This window comes from Balaenoptera physalus, assembly GCF_965194825.1.
Source record: "Balaenoptera physalus genome assembly, chromosome: 16".
In the NCBI taxonomy this organism is placed as follows: domain Eukaryota; kingdom Metazoa; phylum Chordata; class Mammalia; order Artiodactyla; family Balaenopteridae; genus Balaenoptera; species Balaenoptera physalus.
Window position 1 is genome coordinate 64,678,845 of NC_138898.1, and position 25,023 is coordinate 64,703,867.

The following is a 25,023-nucleotide window of genomic DNA, read 5'->3' on the forward strand; positions in this document are numbered from 1 at the left end:
ATGACACCAAAGGCACAAGCAACAAAAGAAAAAATAGATTCAACTTACCAAAACTTTAAAAATTTTGGACATCATAAGACAATATCAACAGAGTAAAACAACCCAGAGAATGGAAGAAAATACTGGCAAATCAAATTTGTGATAAGGGATTAATACCCAGAATATGTAGAGAACTCAAAACTCAACAACAACAACAAAAAACCCCAATTCGAAAATGATCAAAGGACTTGAATAGACAGTTCTCCTAAGATATACAAAGAGCATGTGACCAAAAGCACATGAAAAGATGCTCAACGCCGGTAATCATTACAGAAATGCAAATCAAAACTGTAATGAGATAACACCTCATACGCATTTGGATGGCTACCATTTTATTTTATTTTTTTAATTTTTTTTTTAATTTTAAAATTTTACTTATTTTTGGTTGCATTGGGTCTTCGTTGCTGCACGCAGGCTTTCTCTAGTTGCAGCGAGCAGGGGCTACTCTTCATTGTGGTGCACGGGCTTCTCATTGCGATGACTTCTCTTGTTGCGGAGCACAGGCTCTAGGCGCACAGGCTTCAGTAGTTGTAGCATGCGGGCTCAGTAGTTGTGGCTTGCAGGCTCTGGAGCGCAGGCTCAGTAGTTGTGGCGCATGGGCTTAGTTGCTCCGCGGCATGTGGGATCTTCCTCGACCAGGGCTCAAATCCGTGTCCCCTGCATTGGCAGGCAGATTCTTTATTTATTTATTTTATTTATTTATTTTTGGCTGTGTTGGGTCTTCGTTGCTGCACGCAGGCTTTCTCTAGTTGCGGCAAGCGGGGTCTACTCTTTGTTGGGGTGCGTAGGCTTCTCATTGTGGTGGCTTCTCTTGTTGCAGAGCATGGGCTCTAGGTGTGTGAGCTTCAGTAGTTGTGGCACGTGGGTTCAGTAGTTGTGGTTCATGGGCTCTAGAGCGCAGGCTCAGTAGTTGTGGCACACGGGCTTAGTTGCTCCGTGGCTTGTGGGATCTTCCCGGACCAGGGCTCGAACCCGTGTCTCCTGCATTGGCAGGCAGATTCTTAACCACTGCGCCACCAGGGAAGCCCCTGGATGGCTACCATTTTTAAAAAAGCGAACAGAAAATAACAAGTGTTAGTGAGGATGTAGAGAAACTGGAAACTTTGCGCATTGTTGGTGGGAATGTAAAATGGTGCAGCTGCTATAAAAACAGTGTGGTGGTTCCTCAAAAAATTAAACATAGAATTACCACATGATTCAACAATTCCACTTCTGGATATATATCGAAAGGAATTAAAAGCAGGGTCTTGAAGAGATATTTGTACGCCCACGTACACAGCAGCATTACTCAGAGTAGCTGAAACATAGAAGCAACCCAAGCGTCCACTGACAGAATGGTTAAGCAAAATGTAGTACTTGCATACAATGGAGAGTACTCAGCCTTAAAAAGGAAGGAAATTCTGACAACCTACAACATGGATGAACCATGAAGACATGATGGTAAGTGAAATAAGCCAGACACAAGAGGACAAGTACTGTCTAATTCCACTTACACGTGGTACTTAGTATAGTGAAACTCACAGGGACGGAATACAATGGTGGTTGCCAGGGGATGGGAAGAGGGGTTGAGGACTATTGTTTAATGGGTACAGAGTTTTAGTTCTGCAGAATGGAGAAGTTCTGGAGACAGACAGGGGTGATGGTTGTACAACCATATGAATGTACTTAATGCCACTGAACTGTATACTTAAACATGGTTAAGACGGTAAATGTTATGTGATGTGTACTTTTTCACAATTAAAATAAATAATTATCCTGATTTCATAGAAGAGATTATTAAAGCCCAGAGGAGTGATTAGCTTGCCCAAGTGTATACGGCTAGGGATTCAAACCCAAGTCTGTCCACACCCAAGCGTTAGCTCTTTTCACTAAAGGGCATTAAAAGAATAATGAAAGAAAAGTTGAATGGAAGTTCACTAATGTGTGGTGTTTTCTATCCTGTGCTACCGTGGATCTCTCTGTCACTAATTTGGACTTCAAAGTTTGAAGACTTTAAGTCAATATAATGGAAAAATTTATAACAGAAACATTTATCATGGGCTGTATAAAGACTCCTTGAAAGAGGTAAACTTTGTGATCAAACAGAAGTTAGTGGATCACTGTCAAGCGGCTGCTGGAGAATTACTACTCAAGCTGGGGGTTGCAAGATGACTTCTAAAATGCAGGCATACTTTGTTTTACTGCACCTCACAGATATTACTTTTTTTTAAAAAAAACAAATTGAAGGTTTGTGATATCCCTGCATTGTCAGATGACAGCATTTTTAGCAATAAAGTATTTTTTAATTAAGGCATGTACATTGTTTTTTAGACATAATGGTACTGCACACAATAAACTACAGTATAGTGTACACAGAACTTTTATATGCACTGGGAAACCAAAAAATACATGCGACTTGAGTTATCGCTGTGTTGGCTTGATTGCAGTGGTTGCCTCTATCCTAACAGTCCGCAGGGAAGGGAGATGGGCACGAACCAGGGCTGAAAGCATTGAGGAAAGGAGAGGGAGGCAGGGCCGGCTCCTCTGAGAAGGCTGCCTGCCATAAAGGGCCCCTGGGATTTCCCTCATTGATGACACGGCCGGCACTTACTGGTTCCTCAAGCTTACTCACATAAACATGATGCTCAGACCCAGAAACGCTAGGTGAGTGAAGAAAGCCCTTGAGCACCTCTGATGAAAAAGCATTGACCCCTGCAAGGCAGTGACCTGCATGCCAGCTCTGCCACCTCCTGTGTGACCGTGGGCGCCTCTCTTGCCCTCTCTGGGCCTCAGTGTCCCCATCTGTGAAATGAGGATAAAAGCACACCTTCCTTATGGGTTGTTGTATTAAGTGTGTAAAACACACAAAGCCCTTAGAGCACCAGCCCCGCTCAGACATCCCCAGCGTCCGCCAACACAGATGCTGTTCAGCGTCTCACATTCATTTCTCGTTACCTGTTGATCGTGTATCTTCCCCCGGGCTGCACATGCTGGGTGTACACTTCTTTTTTTTTGGCTGCGTTGGGTCTTCATTGCTGTGTGCGGGCTTCTCACTGCGGTGGCTTCTCTTGTTGCGGAGCACGGGCTCTAGGCACGTGGGCTTCAGTAGCTGTGGCACATGGGCTCAGTAGTTGTGGCTCACAGGCTCTAGAGCGCAGGCTCAGTAGTTGTGGCGCACGGGCTTAGTTGCTCTGCAGCATGTGGGATATTCCTGAACCAGGGCTCGAACCCGTGTCCCCTGCATTGGCAGGCTGGTTCTTAACCACTGTGCCACCAGGGAAGTCCTGCCGGGTGTACACTTGTTCCTCACTTTCTCTGCTCTGACCCCACTGCTCTGCCAAGACGCCCCTGGCACGTTTCAGGAGCAAGAACGTTTTGTAAAGCGAGTGCACTAGCACATCTCCACGTCCGCCACCTTAGCTTATTTAAAATCCTCACAATCCCACGAGGTGGAGATAACAGATCATCCCCATTCTACCCCGTGGGGAAGGGAAGCGCCTTGCAAACCCAAACACTCTGAAGAAGCTCAACAAAGATCCTGGAAGGACAGGGATTGAGACTCAGGCAGATGCTCACCCCTCTGCAGCCTCAGTCTACCTGTCAGGTGGGAACAATGTTGTTCACCTCACAGGGTGGACGGGAGAACCCAGAGAGGATAGTTACAGAGCATGAGCATACAGCAAGTGCTCAATAAATGGTCCTTCCCACCCCTTGCCGTGGAGACTGGGCAGCCCCATTACAGCGTCCCATGGAGGAAACAGGCCCAGAGAGGTATGGCAACGTGCCCAAGGCTGCACAGCACTGAAGGCCACCTTATACAGAAGCACAACATGCTTGTGGGGGAGGGGCTGCTGTGTCCAAGCCTCACCTTTGCCTGGACTCCCTCCCCGAGGACTGTGGGCGTGTGGAAATGAGCAGATCAACCTCGATGTGTCTTTACCAGAAAAAATAATTATAATAATAACTTCCTCTCGTTTCACACCGCTATTCTGTGACCGTTCTGGCTTCTGCAAATCGGTCCCCCTGCTGTGTCCCCTGCTCTGTTTCCTTTCTCTTGCTGTTTCCTAGGCACAGTATTTATCACGTCGTGTTCTTTGTCTTTATGTAATCAGAGTTTTCTGGGAAACAGCTAAGTGATGAATCCAGTAGATGTCCTGTGTGCGCAGGTTTTTTAATTTGCACACCCCCTGAGCTGGCCTGACAAGCTGTCACCTGGGACACTGGCTGGGGCTGAGGTTCAGAGAGGCCACCTTCCGCCTCAGGGACATCCATATCGTCCCCATCACTTTGGGGGACGGGGCACCTTTCGTGATGAGAACAGGACCACCCGAGGCCGACAGCCCCAGGGGACCAGATCCTGGCCCCCTCTGGTCCATGACTGGCTTCTATCACTAAGCATGATGTTTTCAAGTTCATCTCTACTGTGGCAAGTGTCAGTACTTCATTCCCTTTTATGTCTGAATAGTATTTCATTGTGTGGACAAACCACATTTTCTTTACCTACTTTTACTTTCTGTGGCTTTGTGGGGTCTCCGTGCTGCCAGCGTCTGGCCCTCAGCTCCTGGCTCCCTGTGAGTGGTGCTCAAGCACCCCTTGCCCTCAGTATCCTAGTGGGCCTCACATTTGACGGTAAATTGCCAGCATACAGAGGGCCTGCTAAAACCCAGTCGCTGGGCCCACCCCCAGAACTTCTGCTGCTGGACGGCTGGCTGAGGCTTGAGAATGTGCATTTCTAACGAGCTCCCAGGCAACGCCCCTTCCCCCAGTCTGGGGACCACCCTGGAGAACCTGGGCAGCAGAGGTAACAGCAGCGATGACAGGAAAAGAAGTATTAGGCACAAACAGCTACTGAATGCCTGCGAGATTCTGGGCCCTGAATGGAGTCCTTCACATAAATATCTCATCACTCCTCACCCCAACCTTATAAGGCAGGCGCTGTTACTACCCCCATCTCACAGATGAGCAAACTGAGGCCCAGGGAGATTAAATGGCCTTGCTGCCGAGTCTAGGAATATCTGTACTGGGGACTTCACAGCCTTCCCAAACCAGTGTGGAGGCATCTGGGTAGAAGGGCACTCATGGCTCCTCCCACAAGGGCAAATGTTCCAAGACAACGGGCCGCAGGTCACCCCACTGGTGAGAGCCGAGGGCAGGACTGAAACCCAGGCCTGGAGTCTCTGAAGGTTGTGTTTGCATCTGGAGACGTAAGGATAGTCCCGCGAATCCTCTCTGTGCCTGTCTCCCCACTTTCCCTCATCCCTTCTACTCCCCTCCACCCACCTTCTTGATTGTCCCATGGCTCAAGCGTGCTAAGCCCTTACCTACCCCGGTCCCTTTGCGCATGCTGGTCCCCCCCGCCTGGATTGCTCTTCCTGCCTTTTCTGCCTGGCTCACTCATTCTTTGGGTCCAACTTGAACATCACTTCCCCAGAGAAGCCTTTCCTGACCTCCTGGTCTACCATTATTTCCAGTCTCTCATAAACTGTGTAGTATATATCAATACTTAAACATTTATTTGTAAGGTTGCTTACTTATGATGGCAGCTGCCCCTGCTCTAGAGGGAATGGACCATGTTGGTTTTATGCACCATTGCACACCCATTGCTGGAACGTAGTAGACACTCAGTAGATATTTGTTCAGTGAATGAATAGTGAAGTGAATGATCGCTTACTTTTAGGACTCTTCTCCGTATCTCCTGGTTAAAAGGAACAATCATCTACCTTCATCTATGAGACTTCTCTGAAAAGCTGGCCAAGATGCTGATTGGACCTTGGCCCTAACTGTAATGGCCCAGAGAGTAAAGGCTCGGACTTAAGCCTTATTGATCACTGCATCCCAGCTCATGCCTGGCCCCCAAGCAGATGCTCTGTGAATGGGGGTGATGTGTTGGTCTTCTCAGGTTCACCCATCTTTAAACACCCCACCCAGGTGGCTATGAACCCTGAACTAGGGACGGGGTGCATGTGGGCCCCAAACACATCACTGGGACCATGAGATATCAGTTTACCCTCATCCCCGAGGGGCACTCCATAGACTTTCTCCAAGGATGGGGCTCCCTGTATTCTGTGCTGGGGGGTTCTGTGTCTGCCAGAGAGCAGGTCTCTTGAAAATTTCTTTTTGTGGTTCCCTAACCCTGACTAGGAAGAGGAATGCAAAATCTGGATCACCCAGAGGCTGACAATTTTCTGATGCTGAATACTGTAAGAGCTTTTTCATTCTTTACAAAACTGAAGTGTTTCCCTGTCCCACTTGAAATGAATTAGGTGAATTTGAGTGGGTTGTTTTGTCAAGTTACATGAACACGTGGACAGTAATTCTGACTTATCTCTGCAGTACAACTACGATGTCTTAAAGCCCACCTTTTGATTGTTATTACAGTAACTTGCATTTCTGTGTCTGTGTGTTTGAAGATTCACAAATGCTGCTGGGACTTCCGTCTCTACATTTTGAAACGTCTCAGCATTAAGACTCAAGAATGGGTACTGGCTTCTTCTTTTCTGAGGGTCTTACCCATTGCTTACCATCTATACACTCACAATACCCCAGTTTACATTCAGGTCCCACGGGAACGTCTAATGGGCATCTCCAACTAAATATGCCCCAAATGGAACTCCTGAGGCCTCCCCCAAACTTGCCCCTCCTCCTTTCCCCTGTGTAGGTGAAGGGCGCCTCTCCCCGGGCTGTTCAACCTGCAACTTGAATCACACGACTCCTCTTCCGTCACCCTCTTCCCACTACATTCAATCCATCAGCAAGTCCCTTCTACTCTGCCTTCAAATTCTATTCATACTGGTTGTTTCATGTCCGCCCAAAATTCATGTCTACCTGAATCTCAGAATGTGGCCTTATTTGGAAATGGGCTCTTTACAGATGTAATTAGTTGTTAAGATGAGGTTACTGAAGTCGGGTATCCTAACTCCAGTGACTAGTGTCCTTATAAAAAGAAGAGAAGACACACAGAGACAAAGCCTGTGTGAAGACGGATGAAGCGACTGGAGTGATGCAGCTACAGGCCGGGGAACACCAAGGATGGATGGCCACCACCACCAGAAGCTGGAAGACGCAGGAAAGGACCCTTCCCTAGAGCCTTCAGCTGGAGCGTGGCCCCGCCAGAACCTTGATTTGGGACTTGTAGCCTCTAGGATTATTGGAGAATAAGTTTCTGTTATTTTAAGCCATAAAATTTGTAGTAATTTGTTACAGCAGTCACAGGAAAGTAACACACTCTCCAAATCTATCTGCTTCTGCCATCACTCCCTCCAGGTTACCATCACCCTCGCCTGGAGACCCAGCAGCCTGCCAGCTGGTCTCTGTTCTATTCCCATATGCATATGTACATATGTGTGTACCTATGTATACACACACAATACATACAAATTATATATAAGTAGGTATGTAAATGTATATGCCATGTGTGTAATATACACTAGTGTATCACATGTATATTACACCTAATAAGAAAGAGTATTTCCTTCTTCCCAGAAAGTTCTCTCCTATGGATGCAACTAGAGATTATCATACTGAGTGAAATAAGTCAGAAAGAGAAAGACAAATACCATATGATACCACTTACACGTGGCATCTAAAACAGGGCACAAATGAACCTATCTAGGAAACGGAAGCAGACTCACTGACAGAGAACAGACTCATGGTTGTCAAGGGGGAGGGGGGAGGGGGGAGGGGGAGGGGAAGGGATGGACTGGGAGTTTGGGGTCAGTAGCTGCAAACTATTACATTTAGAATGGATAAACAACCAGGTCCTACTGTATAGCACAGGGAACTATATTCAATCTCCTGGGATAAACCATAATGGAAAAGAATATAAAAAAGAATGTACATATGTGTATAACTGAGTCACTTGGGTGTACAGCAGAAATTAACACAACATTGTAAATCAACTATACTTCAATTTTTTTTAAAAAGCCTAAAAAAAAAAAAGAAAGCAAGTTCTCTCCTGCCCCTTTCCAGTTAATTTCCGCCCTACCCCGCCAAGCACCCACTTTCTGATTTCTATCACTATAGATTAGTTTGCCTGTTACTTGGCATCATATAAATCAAATCGTATAGTATATACTCATTGTATCCGGCTTCTTTTACTTGGCATAATCTTTGGGAGACTCATCCATGGTTTTGTGCATATCAATAATTTAGTCTCTTATTGCTGAGTTATTCCACTGGATCAAATAATGTTTTAAAAATACAATCAGATCATGTCATCCCTGTGTTTAAAACTCACTCACAGCTCTCCGTGGGCTTAGGTTGAAATGCAATCCCTGACTGTGTCCCCGGGTCCTGCTGACCACGCTAATCCCATGACTTGGCATGACCTGCCCTGTGGCCTCCTTCCTCTACCTCAGATATGCCCACCTCACCCTGGACTCTTAGTCTGATGCTCACATCTCTGAATCTTTCTCATCCTCTGTTCTCAAGTCATGTGTCTTCTTCTCAGAGCAGCCGTCCCTGGCCATCCTGTTGTAAAACAGCATCACACATACCCCCCATCATGTTCTATTTTATTCTGAATTATCTTACCATTTGCTCGTACGTGACTGGTCCACCCCTACTCCACAAGCTCAACCTTGCTCACCATTACAATCTCAGCCCCTAGAGTAACTCCCCAGCATAGTGGGATATTATTCAATATTTGTTGAATAAATGAAGTGATTTGCAAGAAAGTTCACATACAGGTTATGTTTTCTGTGTTATTCATTAGAGCTATTCATTGATATCCCTGGTTCCCTCCTTCTGGACACTCTTTGATGTTAGGCATAGCCATGTGACTTGCTTTGGCCTGTGAAATTTGAAAGGAAGTGACACATGTCTATTCCAGGTAGAAGCTTGCATGGCTGGTGCATAATTCCCCTCCCTTCCCTCTGTGATGGTGCAAGTTTGTGTTGAGAGAGACCCTCTACTGGCCTGGGCAACAGGGTAGCTCCAATGACCAGCACTCTCTTGCTGACCTCTACTGAACACATATTATGAACAAGAAATAAACTTGTATGAAGACAATGACATTGGAGGATGTTTGTTACTGCAGCATAACCTGTCGTATCCTGACTTGCTCTCTTCTCCAATGCGTTCTCCACATTCCTCTCCTCCCACTCACTCTTTCTTTTTTTTTTTAAGAAACGGGTTTTTTTTTTAAAAAAAACAATTTATTTATTTATTTTCGGCTGCATTAGGTCTTCGTTGCTGTGCACAGGCTTTCTCTAGTTGCAGCGAGCGGGGACTACTCTTCGTTGTGGTATGCAGGCTTCTCATTGCGGTGGCTTCTCATTGCGGAGCATGGGCTCTAGGCATGCGGGCTTCAGTAGTTGCAGCACATGGGCTCAGTAGTTGTGGCTCACAGGCTCTAGAGCACAGGCTCAGTAGTTGTGGCGCATGGGCTTAGTTTCTCTGCGGCATGTGGGATCTTCCCGGACCAGGGATCGAACCTGTGTCCCCTGCATTGGCAGGCGGATTCTCAACCACTGCACCACCAGGGAAGCCTCCCACTCACTCTTGAGCCCCTCTGATCTAGCATTTCTCGGCCTCTGACCTCAAATGACTCTGTTAAGATTACCAATGACCTCCCCATGGTGAAACCCGATGGTCAAATCTTGGTTCTCATGTGACTTGACCATTACAGCATCTGATGAAGCTGCTCATTCTCTCCTTGTAAGCTTTTCTTCACTTGGGAGACAGGATGCCACACCCTCCTGGCTTCCATCCTACTTCTCTGGATACTCTCATCCGTTCTCTCTTGCTGGTTCCTCCTCATCTCCCCCCCCCCCACCTCTTCCTGCAGAGCATCCCAGGGCTTGGTCCCAGACCTCTCCCCTCCACTTATATGAGTGACTGCATCGGTCTCCTGGCTACCCCAGGCTGATGACCCCCAGATGTATGTCTGTCACCCATGCTGCTCCCTGCTTCCCAGCCTGTATTTTCACCTGCTCACTTGACAGCTCCATGTGGCATCTCATCAACATCTCAAACTTAACACGTCCAAACAGAGCTCCTGATCATCCCCGGGAGCCTGCTGCATTCCTAATTGTTCCTCCCTCAGGGTCCCTGAGTAACTACAATGAGCAGGCCAGAAGCTCTGGACTAATCTTTCAGTCCCTTTTTCCCCCCCATGCCTCACATACTCTGTTTATTAGCAATTCCTGTCAAAATATATCCAGGGTCCTACCTCTTCCCACCATCTCCTTGGCTACCACCTCGCTTCAAGCCACCTGCCCCTCTCACCTGGATTATTGCGTTAGCCTCATAACTGCCCCGGCTCTTGCCCTTGCCCCCATACTGATGATTCTCAACCCAACAGCCTAAAAAATCCATCAGAAAATGTCACTTTTTCTTAAATCCCTCCAGTTTCTCCCCATTTCTCTCACAATAAAACCTACCCTGTTCTAGAGTCACAGATGTAGAAAACAAACTTATGGTTACCAGGGAGAAAGGGGGAGTGGAGGGATAAATTGGGAGCTTGGGATGGACATACACACACTACTATATCTAAAATAGATAACTAATAAGGACCTACTGTATAGTACAGGGAACTCTACTCAATACTCTGTAATGACCTGTATGGGAAAAGAATCTAAAAAAAGAGTGGATATATGTATACATATAACTGATTCACTGATTCACACCTAAAACTAATACAACATTGTAAATCAACTATACTCCAATAAAAATTAATTTAAAAAAAAACCCTACCATGTTTAACAATGGCCTATAAGGCACTAACCACACAGCCCCAGACACCCTCCTCCCCGGCCCCAGCCTTCCCTCCCAAGACCCTCCCTCAGTTTCTCCAGCCACCCTGCCCTCCTGTGGTATCACGCTCCCCCTTCAGGGCTTGCAGTTGCTATATCTTCTGCTCAGGACACGTTGTCCCTAGATCTTTGCTCAAATGTCACCTTCTCAGTAAGGCCCTCTCTGATCAGTCTATTTAAATACTTGGTGGGCAGGATTCTAAGTCCCCAGTGACCATCTAGAGGGGGTGAAACCTATGAAATGATGGGATGTCAGTCCAGTGATTATATTATCTACACAGGGACAAAAGCGGTTCTGAAGATATAATTAAGGTTACTAATCACTTGACTTTGAGTTAATTGAAAGGGAGAGTATCTTGTGGGCCTGACCTAATCACAAGGGCCCTTTAAATCTGGCTCTAGAGATGAGAGACAGAGGAGGCCAGAAGTCCAAAGCATGAGAAAAATCTGGCACCTGTTGCTGCCTTTGCAGATGGAGAGGACCACATGGGAGCAGCTCCCAGCTGACAGCCAGCAAGGAAATGGGGACCTCAGTCCTACAGACAGAAGGGACTGAATTTGCCAATAACAAGGATGAGCTTGGAAGTGGATTTTCCCCATATCTTCTAGATGAAAACTCAACCCTGCTGATACCCTGATTTAGCTTGTGATGCCCTGAGCAGAAAACCTAGCCAAACTCTGCTAGACTTCCAATCTACGGATGTGAGCTGATACATGTGTGCTGTGTATCAGCAGCTATGTTTGAGGTAATTTTCTATGCAGCAATAGAAAACTAAAACAAATAACAACCTTCAAACCCCTAGAGTGGGAGAATATATTCACAATCAACATAACCCACAAACAGCTCAGATCCAGAAGATAAAGAACTCCTACCAAACAATAAGAAAAAGACAGGCAACCCAATAGAAAAATGAGCAAAACACCTGCTCAGATGCTTCATGAAAGAGGGTACTCAAGTGGCTGATAAAACATATGAAAGAGTATTAAATGTCATCAGTCATCAAGGAAACATAAATTAGAACTGCATATATCTGGAGAAAACCATGCTTCAAATAGATACATGCACCCCAGTGTTCATAGCAGCACTATTTACAATAGCCAAGACATGGAAGCAACCCAAGTGTCCATTGACAGGTGAATGGATAAAGAAGATGTGGTACATATATACATTGGAATATTACTCAGCCATAAAAAAGAATGAAATAATGTCATTTGCAGCAACATGGATGGATCTAGAAATTATCATACTAAGTGAAGCAAGTCAAAGATAAAGACAAATATCATATGATACCACTTATATGTAGAATCTAAAAAAATGATACAGATGAACTTATTTACAAAACAGACTCACAGACATAGAAAACAAACTTATAGTTACCATAGGGAAAAGGTTTGGGGGAGGGATAAATTAGGAGTTTGGAATTAACATATACACACTACTATATATAAAATAGATAAACAACAAGGACCTACTGTATAGCACAGGGAACTATACTCAATACTCTGTAATAACTTATATGGGAAAAGAATCTGAAAAAGAATAGATATACAAATATGTATAAGTGAATCATTTTGCTGTACACCTGAAACACAACATTGTAAATCAACTATACTCCAATACAAAATAATAAATAAAATTAAAAAAACTGAAATGAGACAGCACTCCACAACCACCAAAATCCTAAAATGGAAAAAGACAGGAAATACCAAGTGTTGGCCAGGATGTGGTACACAATTTTCATCCTGCTGGTGGGAGGACGAATCAGTACAAACACTTTGGAAGACTGACGTATCTACTGAGGTTGAACATATGCGTCCCCAAGACCCAGTAATTCTGCTCCTGGGTATGTACCCAACAGAAATGAGTACACATGTCCAATACAAGTCAGGCATAAGAATATTCATACATGCATTATTCATAGTGACTTACAATGGCCAGGCTCTCCAAGGCCTCTCTGACCTCACCTCCCTCTACTCTCCCCCTTGCTCACTCCGCTCCATCCTCGTTGGCTTCCTCGCTATTTCTAGAACACAGCAGGAACTCTCCTCCCTGAGCCCTTTGCACTTGCTGTTCTGTCTGCATGGGAATCTCTTGCCTTGGAGCAGTAGTCTGCAATTGGGGTGTGACTTGGCCCCCCAGGGGACAGTTGGGATGTCTGGAGATGGCTTTGATGAGCACGCCTGGGGGGCTGCTACTGGCATCTGGTGGGTAGAGGCTAGGGATGTTGCCAAACATCCTACAGTGCACAGGACAGGCCCCCACAACGGAGAATTCCCCAGTTTAGAATGCCCACGGTGCTGAGGTTGAGAAAGTCCCCAACTTCCTTCAGGTCTCTGCTGGAATGAATGTCACTCCCCCAGTGAAGCCTTCCCAAACCGCCCTGCTGAAAATTGTAAACGACCCTTGAACAGGACACTCCTTCCACACAGCCCTGTCTTTGCTTCTCCATAATAGTCATCACACCATATATTTTACCTATGAATTTATTAGTGTCTCTCTCCACTCATGGAAGGTACGCTTTTACAAGGCAGTGATTCTGGCTTGCTCTCTGCATTCCTAGCCCCTAGAAGAGGTGCTCCATAAACATTTGTTGGATGGATACATGGATGGATGCCACACTAAACGAGAGGAAAAATAACCAAACTACTACTGTGCCCAGCAATTTTATTTACTCTCCTACACTGACAGCAAAGATTGCATTGAAAGGTAGGAGACTACGGTTGAGAAAGCACCAATAAGCAACGATCGAAAAGGAAGGCTTCTCATCTGCCTATGTTTTACTTGTTACAGTTTGCTTTCAAGGTCTAGTGTTTTGCTATTGAAATTGGACTTCGTTCAAGGCAGCTGGCCATCATCGTCAATAAAACAAACTCGGGGGGAAAAGGGAAAAGCAGAGGCAAGGATCACTCGTGTTCAGAGAGCAGATCATGACGCTATCTGGATATAAAACCTCTGCTGGCCAGAGGATACTTTGTGCTGGATGGTGTGATTCCACTAGACAAATGCTTTCCTTCCTAATGCCATTCATCTCGACTCCCTGCGCAGAAGGAGTTGAATCAGCACCACTTTAACTTTACTGTGGAAGATAAACACCCCGCTCCCATGGTTCTGATGCGAGAGTTTCAGGTAAAGGGACTTAGAACCTGGGCTGGCTCTGACGGACAGTAAGAGGAGGAGGAGGGGCCTGTGAGGTGCCCCACAATGACGTCTGCTTCTCTTTGGTGTGTGCTTCCAAAACCCTTGATCATGTGACCTTGTCTGCAAATTTCTGAGCATGAACTCACAAGTTTTTTTTAATTTAGAAATTATGAAATGTGTTCAAATATGCTGTTTATAATACATACAACCTCCAAAGAAAAGTTTTCAAAGAATGAGATTTTCAAAAGTGAAACTTTTAGGTTTATACTACTCCCCAGTGAACTGTCTTAACTGTCCCCTGGGGCATGTGTACTCCGTCTTGGCAACAACTATGTTAAGTGCAGTTTCTAAGATTCTTCTCAACTGGCTCCATTACAGCAATCACCGCAAATGAATTGGAGGCCCAGCAGCAGAAGTTTTGTCCCAAGACGGCCATTAACCTCACAGCTGTCACCAGCCACATTCATCATGATAAGAGGCTTTGGAACTAAAAACAAGAGAACAGGGCTAAAGACATCTGAGACCATTTCCAACCTTTCTTTTCTTCTATACATCCTTCACCTTTTCTTCCACCCCCTTCTAGAGCTTCCTATGTAAGACTACTGAATTTGGCTGGGCCAAATTCAAATTCATCCAAATTGGATGGGCTGAGGAAACATGATGGGCCACCTGCACATAGAGGTCAAGGACCCCTCCCCAGTGGCCAGCCAGTGTGTTTCTGGAGGCTACTGTGGCAGAGACTTGAAATGCCTCAATATCCATCCTTCCCTCCTTCTATAATGACAGAACACACAATTTTTATGGGACACCTGCCCACCCAGGATATAAACTGTATTTCTCAGATTCTTTGAAGTTAAGTGGGGCCATGTGGCCAAGTTCTGGCCAAGAGGATGTAAGCAGAAGTGAAATGTGCAATTTCTTTAAAAAGAAAGATGCTTGTCCTCCCTCCCTTCCTCCCTGCTGGCTAAAGTGTGGCCATGAAGGGGGTCGTCACCTTGGGCCATGTGGACAAGGGCAACGTCTTAGCGGAGGCAGAGCAACAAGATGGAAGGAGCCTGGGCCCTTGACAACTTTGCAGAGCAGAGCCGTCTCTGTCTTGTTCAGGCTGCAGGTATTCTGAGTCTCTTGTTTGCAGCTGAGACTATGTAACACAGACAATGACAAACTAGATAAAATCCAGGAAGAGTTCACCATATAATGAGGGGTCTGGGTCTTATGTCTTAAAAATCAACGTTTGAAGGCCTAAAAGCTGTTTTAGCCCAGAAACAGAAGGTTGAATCGAAACATGGCAACTGTCCTCAAACACCTGAAAGGCTGTCCCCAGCAGCAGAAAAGGGTGGCCTCCTCTGTGTAACTCCAAAATATTTGTTGAATTGGTTAATGAATGATTGAGATTTGATGCGCGGCTGTTTCAGTGGGGCATATGTTGGTTCCAAAAGAAAAACCCCTTTTAAACAATTGTGATTAATAGAGAAGAAAGGGAAGAAAAGTCACGTTTGAGGACCTGCTGTATTCCAGGCAAGGTGTTACGTGCTCAGCAGCCTTCGTATGATGTCACTGCAGTCTGACCTGCCCTCAGCTGTGAACTTCCAAAGCACAAATTCGTTTATGGTGTACACTTTAACCCAAAGTCCTTCTCCATTTCTCCAAAGTTGACAAATGGCCAATAAGCACATGAAAAATACTCAACATCATTAATCTCTAGGGAAATGCAAACTGAAACCACAATGAGATACCACTCTACACTTACTAGGATGGTCATAATTTAAAAGACAGACAATAACAAGTGCTGGCAAGGATTTGGGGAGGTAGGAACACTCAAGCATTGCTGGTGGGAATGTTAAAGGTGCAGCTGCCTGGAAAAGAGCCTGCAGGTCCTCAAAAGCTTAAACATGGTTACTATACAACCCGCTACTTGTTCTCCTAGGTGTATATCCAAGAGAACTGAAACATGTGTTCACACAAAAATCTGTACACAAACATAGTAGCGTAATCATAATAGCCAAAAAGTTAGAAACAATTAACATTAAACAAAAGTTAGAAAGTTAGAAGCAATCTAACTGTCCATCAGCTGATGAATGTATAAAAGAATGTGGTCTATCCATACAATAGAATAACAGTTGGCTATAATAAGGAATAAAGTACCAATATCCATTACAACATGGATGTGCCTTGAAAACATGTGAAAAAAAACCAGACACAACAGGACAAATATTGTCTGAGTCCATTGATATGAAATGTCCATAATAGGCAAATTCAGAGAGACAGAAAACAGACTGGTGGTTGCCAGGGGCTGGGGGGAGGAGGAAGGGAATGGGGAGTGATGATCAATGGGTGTATCGGCTTTCTTTTTGGGGTGATGAAAATATTGTAAAATTAAATAGTGACGACGGTTGCAGCATCCCTGTGAATAAACTAAGAATGGCCTGCTTTAAAGGCGTAAACTGTGTGTTATGTGAGCTCTCTCTCAATAATGCTGTTTCTAAAAACTCCTTTGGCAGCTCTCTGTTGCCTTATGCTATATCCACATGCACCATTATTTACTTAATACTTTCCTTTAAAGCCACTCATTTTTTTTACTGAATATTTCTTTTAAAAAGAAAAGTGTTTATTACTCTCTTAAATGAAAGGCTAATATCACTTGAGAGAAATAAGGGAGCTACTGACAAGCTCAATCTGTTCTGACTGCTCAGCGTCCATGCCACCCTGTTACTAAATATTTTGAATTTAAGTAAATAAAACCCACGACTAACTTCTAAGGTGCGTTGTCTGAAGCCTGCTCTCAATTTGTTAAAGAAAAGAAAAAGGTGGGGGGGGGGGAATTAGTATTAGGTGTTGAAGACAAATTAGCACCTACATGAGAGTTTCTCCTTGATGTGATCAGGCTAGAAAGGGACAGGAAAAAGGAATAACTTCCCCTTTATGTGATTTGATAATTTAAAATGGCCACCATGATGTCTACCTGAAGGATATACCACCCTTTTGGAGACACCGACCTTGATGAGAAAGGCTAGCGTCCAGCCCTAAATACATTTAAACTCCTTGGGTGTTGTGATGGTGTCTCATTCATCCCTGGGTCCCCCCTGTGCCTAGAATCCTTTAGGGGACACACTTAGCACTAAACATACTCGAGTTGTTGCTGTCAATCCTCCCAGGGGTCTCCTATGGGTCTGTGTTACTCTAAAGGCTGTGGTTTCAAATTCATGGTTACCAAAGGGAATAGCAGGGGCAGGATGGGGAAGAGATAAATTAGGAGTTTGGGATTAACATATACACACGACTGTACCTAAAACAGGTAAATGACAAGGACCTCCAGTATAGCACAGGGAACTCTACTGAATATCTCGTAACAACATATAGTGGAAATGAATCTGAAAAAGAATGTGTGTGTGTGTGTGTGTGTGTGTGTGTGTGTGTGTGTGTGTATAACTGAGTTACTTTGCTGTACACTTGAAACTAACACTGTAAATTAACTATGCTTCAATTTAAAAACAGGTCTTGAAGAAAGATAAAGGCTGTGGTTTCTCTCAATCAGGGTTGAGTTTTCCATCAACAAACTCTTTTCATGTAGAGGTGAGACATCATCTGTCAGAAATATGCAATGGACTCCTGGTACAGGAGCGTCTGTGATCTTGGACAAGCCCAAAGACTCTTCCAAGACTAAGAAGAATGGATATACATGAAACCGCCCACGTCTGCCTTCTGTGAGGAAAGAGCAGAAAGCAGCAGAAAGAGCACAGCCTCTGCAGGCAAGGAGCTGTGCTGAGTGCTGTTAGCTTAGCCATCTCCCCCAAACTCAGTTGTTCCATCTGTGAAATGGGGACACCATGCCTAGCTTTCAGGGCCATTTTAAGGATTAGCTATATAACTGAAAGGTGGAGAATTCAAGGGGAAAAAGGACAATAGGAAGGCTCTGAACTGTGGCCAAACCAGCTTTCAAGCATTGCCCTGGTCCTGAGGACAAGAAGGGAAGAACAGAAAAAGCAGACCCAGGAGCCTAGTGTCCTCACTGTGTTTCTTCGAGGTAGAGGTGAGCTAAGGTTTTGGCTCCATCTTCACTTCTCTTATCAACAAGTACTTCACCTCATCAGGCTGCTCAGAAGTGGAAATACTGCCCTCTCTTCCACCTCCAGCCATGATGGGATAACTGGGACCCAAATAACCCTCCTCCGTAAACGACCATAATACTGGCAAAATATATGAAATAACTGTGCCCAGACTTCATGCAGCTGACTCCCTGAGACACAGGGAACAAGGGAGTGCCCAGCTTTCCGCCTGAGATCCCTTCTGTTCACAGCAAAGGAAGGCAGAGTCCAAACAGAGACTGGAGGAGCTGAACTGGCTGGAATCTGTGGGGAAGGGTCCTGGAGAGAAGGGGCTACAGAGATCAGCATCGGGTCCCTTGAGTATTTGGCTGAGCACGAGGTTGTGAACGCAAAGGCCGGTCCTCCATGACGACGGCAGTGAGCACCTGCTGGGGAAAGAACTACCCAGGAAATAAACACACTAGGGAGCTGTGAGCTGAACAAATAGCAGAGCTCAGAGGTCTGGGAAGCATTCGTGTTCCAGCCATCCAGAGTGAAGAGGCCCCACTGAAGACATGGAGCTTTCAGGAGAGACCCCAGGGAGGCTGCACTTAGGAGTAGGGCTAATCTAGGCTTAGAGCAAAGGCTAGTCCAGATGCACACTAACAAATTTCTAAAGGATCAAGCTCATTCGCGAGTAAGTAACTGCCTGCTGAAGCAACACTCTATTGAGACCAAAGAATGCAGACACTCAGCAACACAGAATCCATCATGTCCAACATACAATGAAACATACACTACATACGAAAAAGCAGGAAAAGGTAACCATAACCCAGAGGACCATCAGTCAATAGAAACACATCCAGAAATAAGATGGGATGGAATCAGCAGACAAGGACTTTAAAACACCTGTGATCAATATATTCCAGGATTTAAAGGAAAATAAGAGCATGATGAGGGAACAAATAGGGAATCTCGATACAGAAATGAAAATATTACAAATAATAAATGCTGGAGAGGGTGTGGAGAAAAAGGAACCCTCTTACACTGTTGGTGGGAATGAAAATTGGTGCAGCCCCTATGGAAAACAGCATGGAGGTTCCTTAACAAACTAAAAATAGTGTTGCCATATGATCCTGCAATCCCACTCCTGGGCAAATATCAGGAGAAAACTCTAATTCAAAAGGATACGTGCACCCCAGTGTTCACAGCAGCACTATTCACAATAGCCAAGACATGGAAACAACCTAAGTGTCCATCGACAGATGAATGGATAAAGAAGATGTGGTAATATATATACAACTGAATATTACTCAGTCATAAAAAAGAATGAAATAAAGCCATTTGCAGCCACATGGATGGACCTAGAAATTATCATACTAAGTGAAATAAGTCAGAGAAAGACAAATACCATATCACTTATACATGTAATCTAAACAAATGATATGAGTGAACTTATTTACAAAACAGAAATAGACTCACAGACATAGAAAACAAACTTACGGTTACCAGAGGAGATAGTGGGGGGAGGGAGGGAGATAACTTAGGAGTTTGGGATTAACATATACACAAATATACATATACATATATATATGTATATCTGAATCACTTTGCTGTACACCTGAAGCTAACACAACATTGTAAATTAACTATATTTCAATTTTAAAAATGGTTAAAAAAAAGAAATGAAAAATTTTTTTTTAAATTAGAAATTTTAGAACTGAAAACTACGATATCTAAAGTGGAGATTTTTCACGAGATAGAATTAAAAGAAGATCAGACATTGCGTAGAAAGAAAGATTAATGAACTTGAAAATAGAGCAATAGAAATTATCCAAACTGAAGCAGAGAAGGGAATAAAAGAAACCAGAGCCTTGGGGACCTGTGGGAGAAAAATCAACGAGTCTAACTTGTGTCGGAGTGTCGGAGGAGAAGAAAGATTGGGGCAGGGTTTCGATTGTTACAGCAGTGCTTAGATGAAATGTATAGCTCTAAAAGGAGAAGTCTGTGAAATCAGTGATTCAGGTCTCTATCTTAAGACGTTAGAAAAAGAAGCATAAATTAAACCCAGAGCTAGCAGAAGGAAGGGAGCAATAGAGAATGAGAATCAATGAAAGAGAAAACATAAAATAGAAACTTCAATTAAAAAAAAGAGACATGGGAGGGGGAAGGGTAATCTGGGACAAAGTGAGAGAATGGCATGGACATATATACACTACCAAATGTAAAACAGATAGCAGTGGGAAGCAGCCACATAGCACAGGGAGATCAGCTCGGTACTTTGTGACCACCTAGAGGGGTGGGATAAGGAGGGTGGGAGGGAGGGAGACGCAAGAGGGAAGAGATATGGGAATATATGTATATGTATAGCTGATTCACTTTGTTATAAAGCAGAAACTAACACACCATGGTAAAGCAATTATACTCCAATAAAGATGTTAAAAAAAAAAAAAGAGTTGAGGAGGTATCTCATTGCGGTTTTGATTTACATTTCCCTGATAATCAGTGACGTTGAGTATCTTTTCATAAGTTACAAGGATGTAATGTACAGTAGAGGGAATAGAGTCAACCTTTTATAACTTTGGATGGAGTATAACCTGTAAAAATATTGAATTACTATTTGAACCCCTGAAACTAATATTGTAGGTCAACTATACTTTTTTTTTTTTAAAAAGCTGAAAAAAAAAAAAGTTGATTCTTGGAAAACTGATAAAACTGATATGCCACTAGGCTAGACTGATTAAGATATAAAGAGAATAAAATAAATTAATCAACATTAGGAAAAAAAGAAGGACATTGCTACAATCTTAGAGATGTTAAAAGGATAGCAAGAGAAATTTATGAACAATTATTTCAATAAATTTGACAACTTAAATTAAAACAAAAAAATCAATCAATTCCCTGAATGAAACAAATTACTGGAACCGACCAGGAATAGAAAATCTAAATAGCTCTATTAAACTATTCAAATTCATAATTCAAATGCATCCCACAAAGAAAACTTCAGGCCCAGAGGGCTTCAGTAGTGAATGTTATCAAACATTTAAGGAATTTTGTCAAACCATATGAATGCTACAGAGACCTCTATCTCTCATAAATATATATGCAAACATCCTAAACAAGATATTGAAAAGTCAAATCCAGCAATCAGATGAAGTTTGATTCTGAAATGCAATATTGATTTGACATTCAAAAATCAATACCATTCACCACATTGAGGGTAAAAGAGAAAAACCATAGGATCATCTCAGTGGATGCAGGAAAAGCTTTGGGGAAAAAGTCCACATGCATTTATGATAAAAACTCCCAGAAAACCAGATAAAGTGTATCCACAAAAAACCTACAGCTGGGAACGTCCCTGGTGTAGCGGTTGTGCAGTGGTTAAGACTTTGTGCTCCCAATGCAGGGGGCCCGGGTTCGATCCCTGGTCAGGGAACTAGATCCCACATCCGCAACTAAGAGCCGGCGCAGTCAAATAAATAAATAAGTATTAAATAAATAAATAAAATATTATTGCCATGATTTTTTTTTTAAAAAACCCCTACAGCTAACATCATACTTACTAGTGAAAAACAGCTTCCCTATAAGATTGGGATTTCTATTGAACATTTTACGGAAAGTCCTAAACACCACAATAAAAGAAGAAAAGATAAAAGACATAAAAATTAGAAAGGAAGAGCTAAAACTATCTTTATTTATACATTACATAATTGTATATGTAGAAAATCCTAAGGAATCTACCAAACAAAACAAAACAAACCCCACTAGAACCAATAAGCAAATTTAACAATACTGCAGGGTATGAGGTGAGCATACAAAAAAAATCATTCTATTACATCAGCAATGAATAATTGGAAATGAAATTTTTAAAGTACCATTTACAATAGCATCAAAAAACATAAAATACATAGGGATGAATTTCAACAGATATATAAAACCTCACTAAAAATTACAAAACATCACTAAGAGGAAACAATCTAAATAAATGAAGGATATATTATGTTCACAGATTGGAAAATTCAAATGTTAAGGTGTCACCTACAAATTTAATGCCACCTCAGTAAAAATTTCAGTAGGATTTTTTGTAGAAATTGACATGCTGAATGTAAAATTTATATGGGAATGCAAAGGACCTAAAAAAGCCAAAACAATTTTGGAAAAGAAGTATGGCTTTGACATAAGTGTCTATACAATGGAACAGAACGGAGAGCCTTGAAGTAGATTCACACCTATGAAATCAATCCCATTTCTTAAACAGGTACCAAAACAATTTAATGGAAAAAGGAAAGTCTCTCAACAAATGATGCTGGAACAACAAGATATCCATATAGGAAAAAAGTGAACTTTGACCCATATGTCATTTCATAGACAAAAATTAGAATGAGAGGGATCAAAATTCTAATGTTATTGCTAAAACTATAAATATTCTAGAACACATAGGAGTATATCTTAGTGATCTTGGGATGGGCAAAGATTCCTTAGACAAAGCACAGAAATTATCATAAGAGTTTTAAAATGTTAAAATACACTTCATCAAAAAAATCCTGTACGGGATTGACATGTATACACTGATGTGTATAAAATTGATGACTAATAAGAACATGCTGTATAAAAAAATAAAGTAAAATTCAAAAATTAAAAAAAAATTACCAAGGAGGACAAAGCAGGGAAGTAAAAGCATCTCTTCTTACAAAAAAAAAAAAAAAATTGAAACCCACTGATTAACAGGCAACTATAGCAATACTATTTTTGCTAGATTTAAAGTTTATGAAATTGATTTATTCTTTATTGCTTGAAATACTTAAAATACTGTTTAAAATACTTAATTAGGAATAAGTAAGGAATTTTCAGAAGAAAATGTTAGGAAATATCTTTAGTACTTTGAGAATAGTCTTTATAAAGACAAAATGTGTAAACAACAAAGGAAAAGGTTGATAAATTCAGTGGTAGGACGTTTATCAAAGTACTTAATAAAGACTGTGAAACATCAACATGATACAACCATTTTAGTAAAGATTGGATCAAGCAAGAACTATCAATAGAGGGACTTCCCTGGTGGCGCAGTGGTTAAGAATCCTCCTGCCAATGCAAGGACACGGGTTTGATCCCTGGTCTGGGAAGATCCCACATGCCGCAGAGCAACTAAGCCTGTGTGCCACAACTACTGAGCCTGTGTGCCACAACTACTGAAGCCCGTGCACCTAGAGCCACGCTCTGCAACAAAGAGTAGCCCATGTTCGACGCAACTAGAGAAAGCCTGCGTGCAGCAATGAAGACCCAACGCAGCCATACATAAATTAATTAATTAATTAATTAATTTTTAAAAAATCCTGTACATCAAAGGACATCATTAAGAAATAAAAAGCCGCTGATTAGGAGAAAAATAATCATAATATGTATAGCTGACAAAGGACTGGTATCCAGAATACAGAAATGAGTTTTACATCTCAATAATTAAAAAAAACAATAAAATAAAAATGGGCAAAAGACTTGAAGACCTCTTTATGAAGGAAGATATGTGAATGTCTAATAAGCACATGAAAAAGCATTCAATATCACTAGTTGCAAGGAAATGCAATTTTATTTAATTAATTAATTTATTTATTTATTTACTTTTGCCTTGTTGGGTCTTTGTTGTGGCACGTGGGCTTTCTCGCCATGTTGCGGCGAGCGGGAGCTACTCTTCGTTGAGGTGCTCAGGCTTTTTATTGTGGTGGCTTCTCGTTTCAGAGTATGGGCTCTAGGCGCACAGGCTTCAGTAGTTGTGGCACGTGGGCTCAGTAGTTGTGGCTCACAGGCTTAGTTGCTCGGCAGCATGTGGGATCTTCCCGGACCAGGGCTCGAACCCGTGTCCCCAGCATTGGTAGGTGGATTCTTAACCACTGTGCCACCAGGGAAGCCCGGAAATGCAATTTTAAATCAATGAGATACCACTACACACCCATCAGAATGGCTAAAATTGAAGATCATCAACCTCATGTTGGCAAGAATGTAGAGCCACTCAACTCCCACACACAGTGGAGGTGTGTAAAATGGTACAACCAGAATGACTGTTTCTCATAACATCAAACATAAAGCTTCTCCATGATCCAGAAATTTCACTCATAAAATAAATGAAAATACAAATCCAAAAAAAAGCCTTGTACAAGAATGGTCACAGCAACTTTATTCATTGTAGCCAAAACCCAAGAACTACCCAAATGCTCAACAACAGGTGAATAGATAAATGATGCTACATTCATACAGTGGAACACTGTTTAGCAAGAAAAGAATGGACTGCTGATAAAACTCACACCATGGAAGCACCCGAAAACAGGCTGCACGAAAAAGGCTGGACTCAAAAACAGGACACTCTGTATGATTCTGTTACATGAAGTCCTAGAATAGGCAAAACTAGTCCACAGCAAAAGAAATCGGAACAATGGTAGCCACTCAGCTGGGGGTGGGAGTTGATTGGGAAAGGACATGAACCATCTTCTCGGGGATGAAAACATTCTATATCTTGGTAAGTGTGTGGGTTACACAGATGTGTGAGTCTGTCATTGAACTGTATGCTTAAGATCTGTGCATTTTCCTGGATCTCAATTTTAAAAAGCTTTAAAAATTAAAAACAAAACCAAAAAACATTTCTGCCAGTCCTGAAGTTTCTAGTTCCCTTGAGCCAAAGTTCCAGTGCCGAGAAAGCCATATTGTAGATCTCTCTTTTCCATCACCATCATAGCAGCCCCCGTTTATTGAGCACTTACTATGTACCGGGCACTCTTCTAAGTGCGTTATGCAGATTAACTTCCCAATATTCACAAATGGTCTTCGTGATATTTATCATTTTCAGTTTACAGATGGGAAAGAAGACCTACACATTCCCACTGGCAGCCTCACTTGGGAGACCTTTACAGATTTCAGTTAATGATGGTGGCGGCACCACATCCTGGGGTGACCTGGCTTTGCCATTGGCAAGGTGATGTCACACTTTGTGTTTAATTAAATCAAGTTCATGGGTGAAGGCTGTAGACCTAAGAAACAAAGCTAATCAAGACAAGACTGAAATACAGGTTTTCTGGAGCACATGATGCACTGGTCCCCTGAG

The 25,023-nt window shown here is 42.9% G+C and overlaps 1 protein-coding gene across 1 annotated transcript in view; it reads right to left on the reverse strand.

The window, feature by feature from the left end:
* Positions 1-388: 388 nt before the first annotated feature.
* CPPED1 (calcineurin like phosphoesterase domain containing 1) overlaps positions 389-25,023 on the reverse strand; it is a 188,702-nt gene continuing 164,067 nt past the window's right edge. The window contains exon 5 of the mRNA XM_082429701.1: positions 389-1,075. Coding sequence (XP_082285827.1) covers positions 1,041-1,075 — 35 coding nt within the window. The 3' untranslated portion in view covers positions 389-1,040. The remainder of the gene's footprint in view (positions 1,076-25,023) is intronic.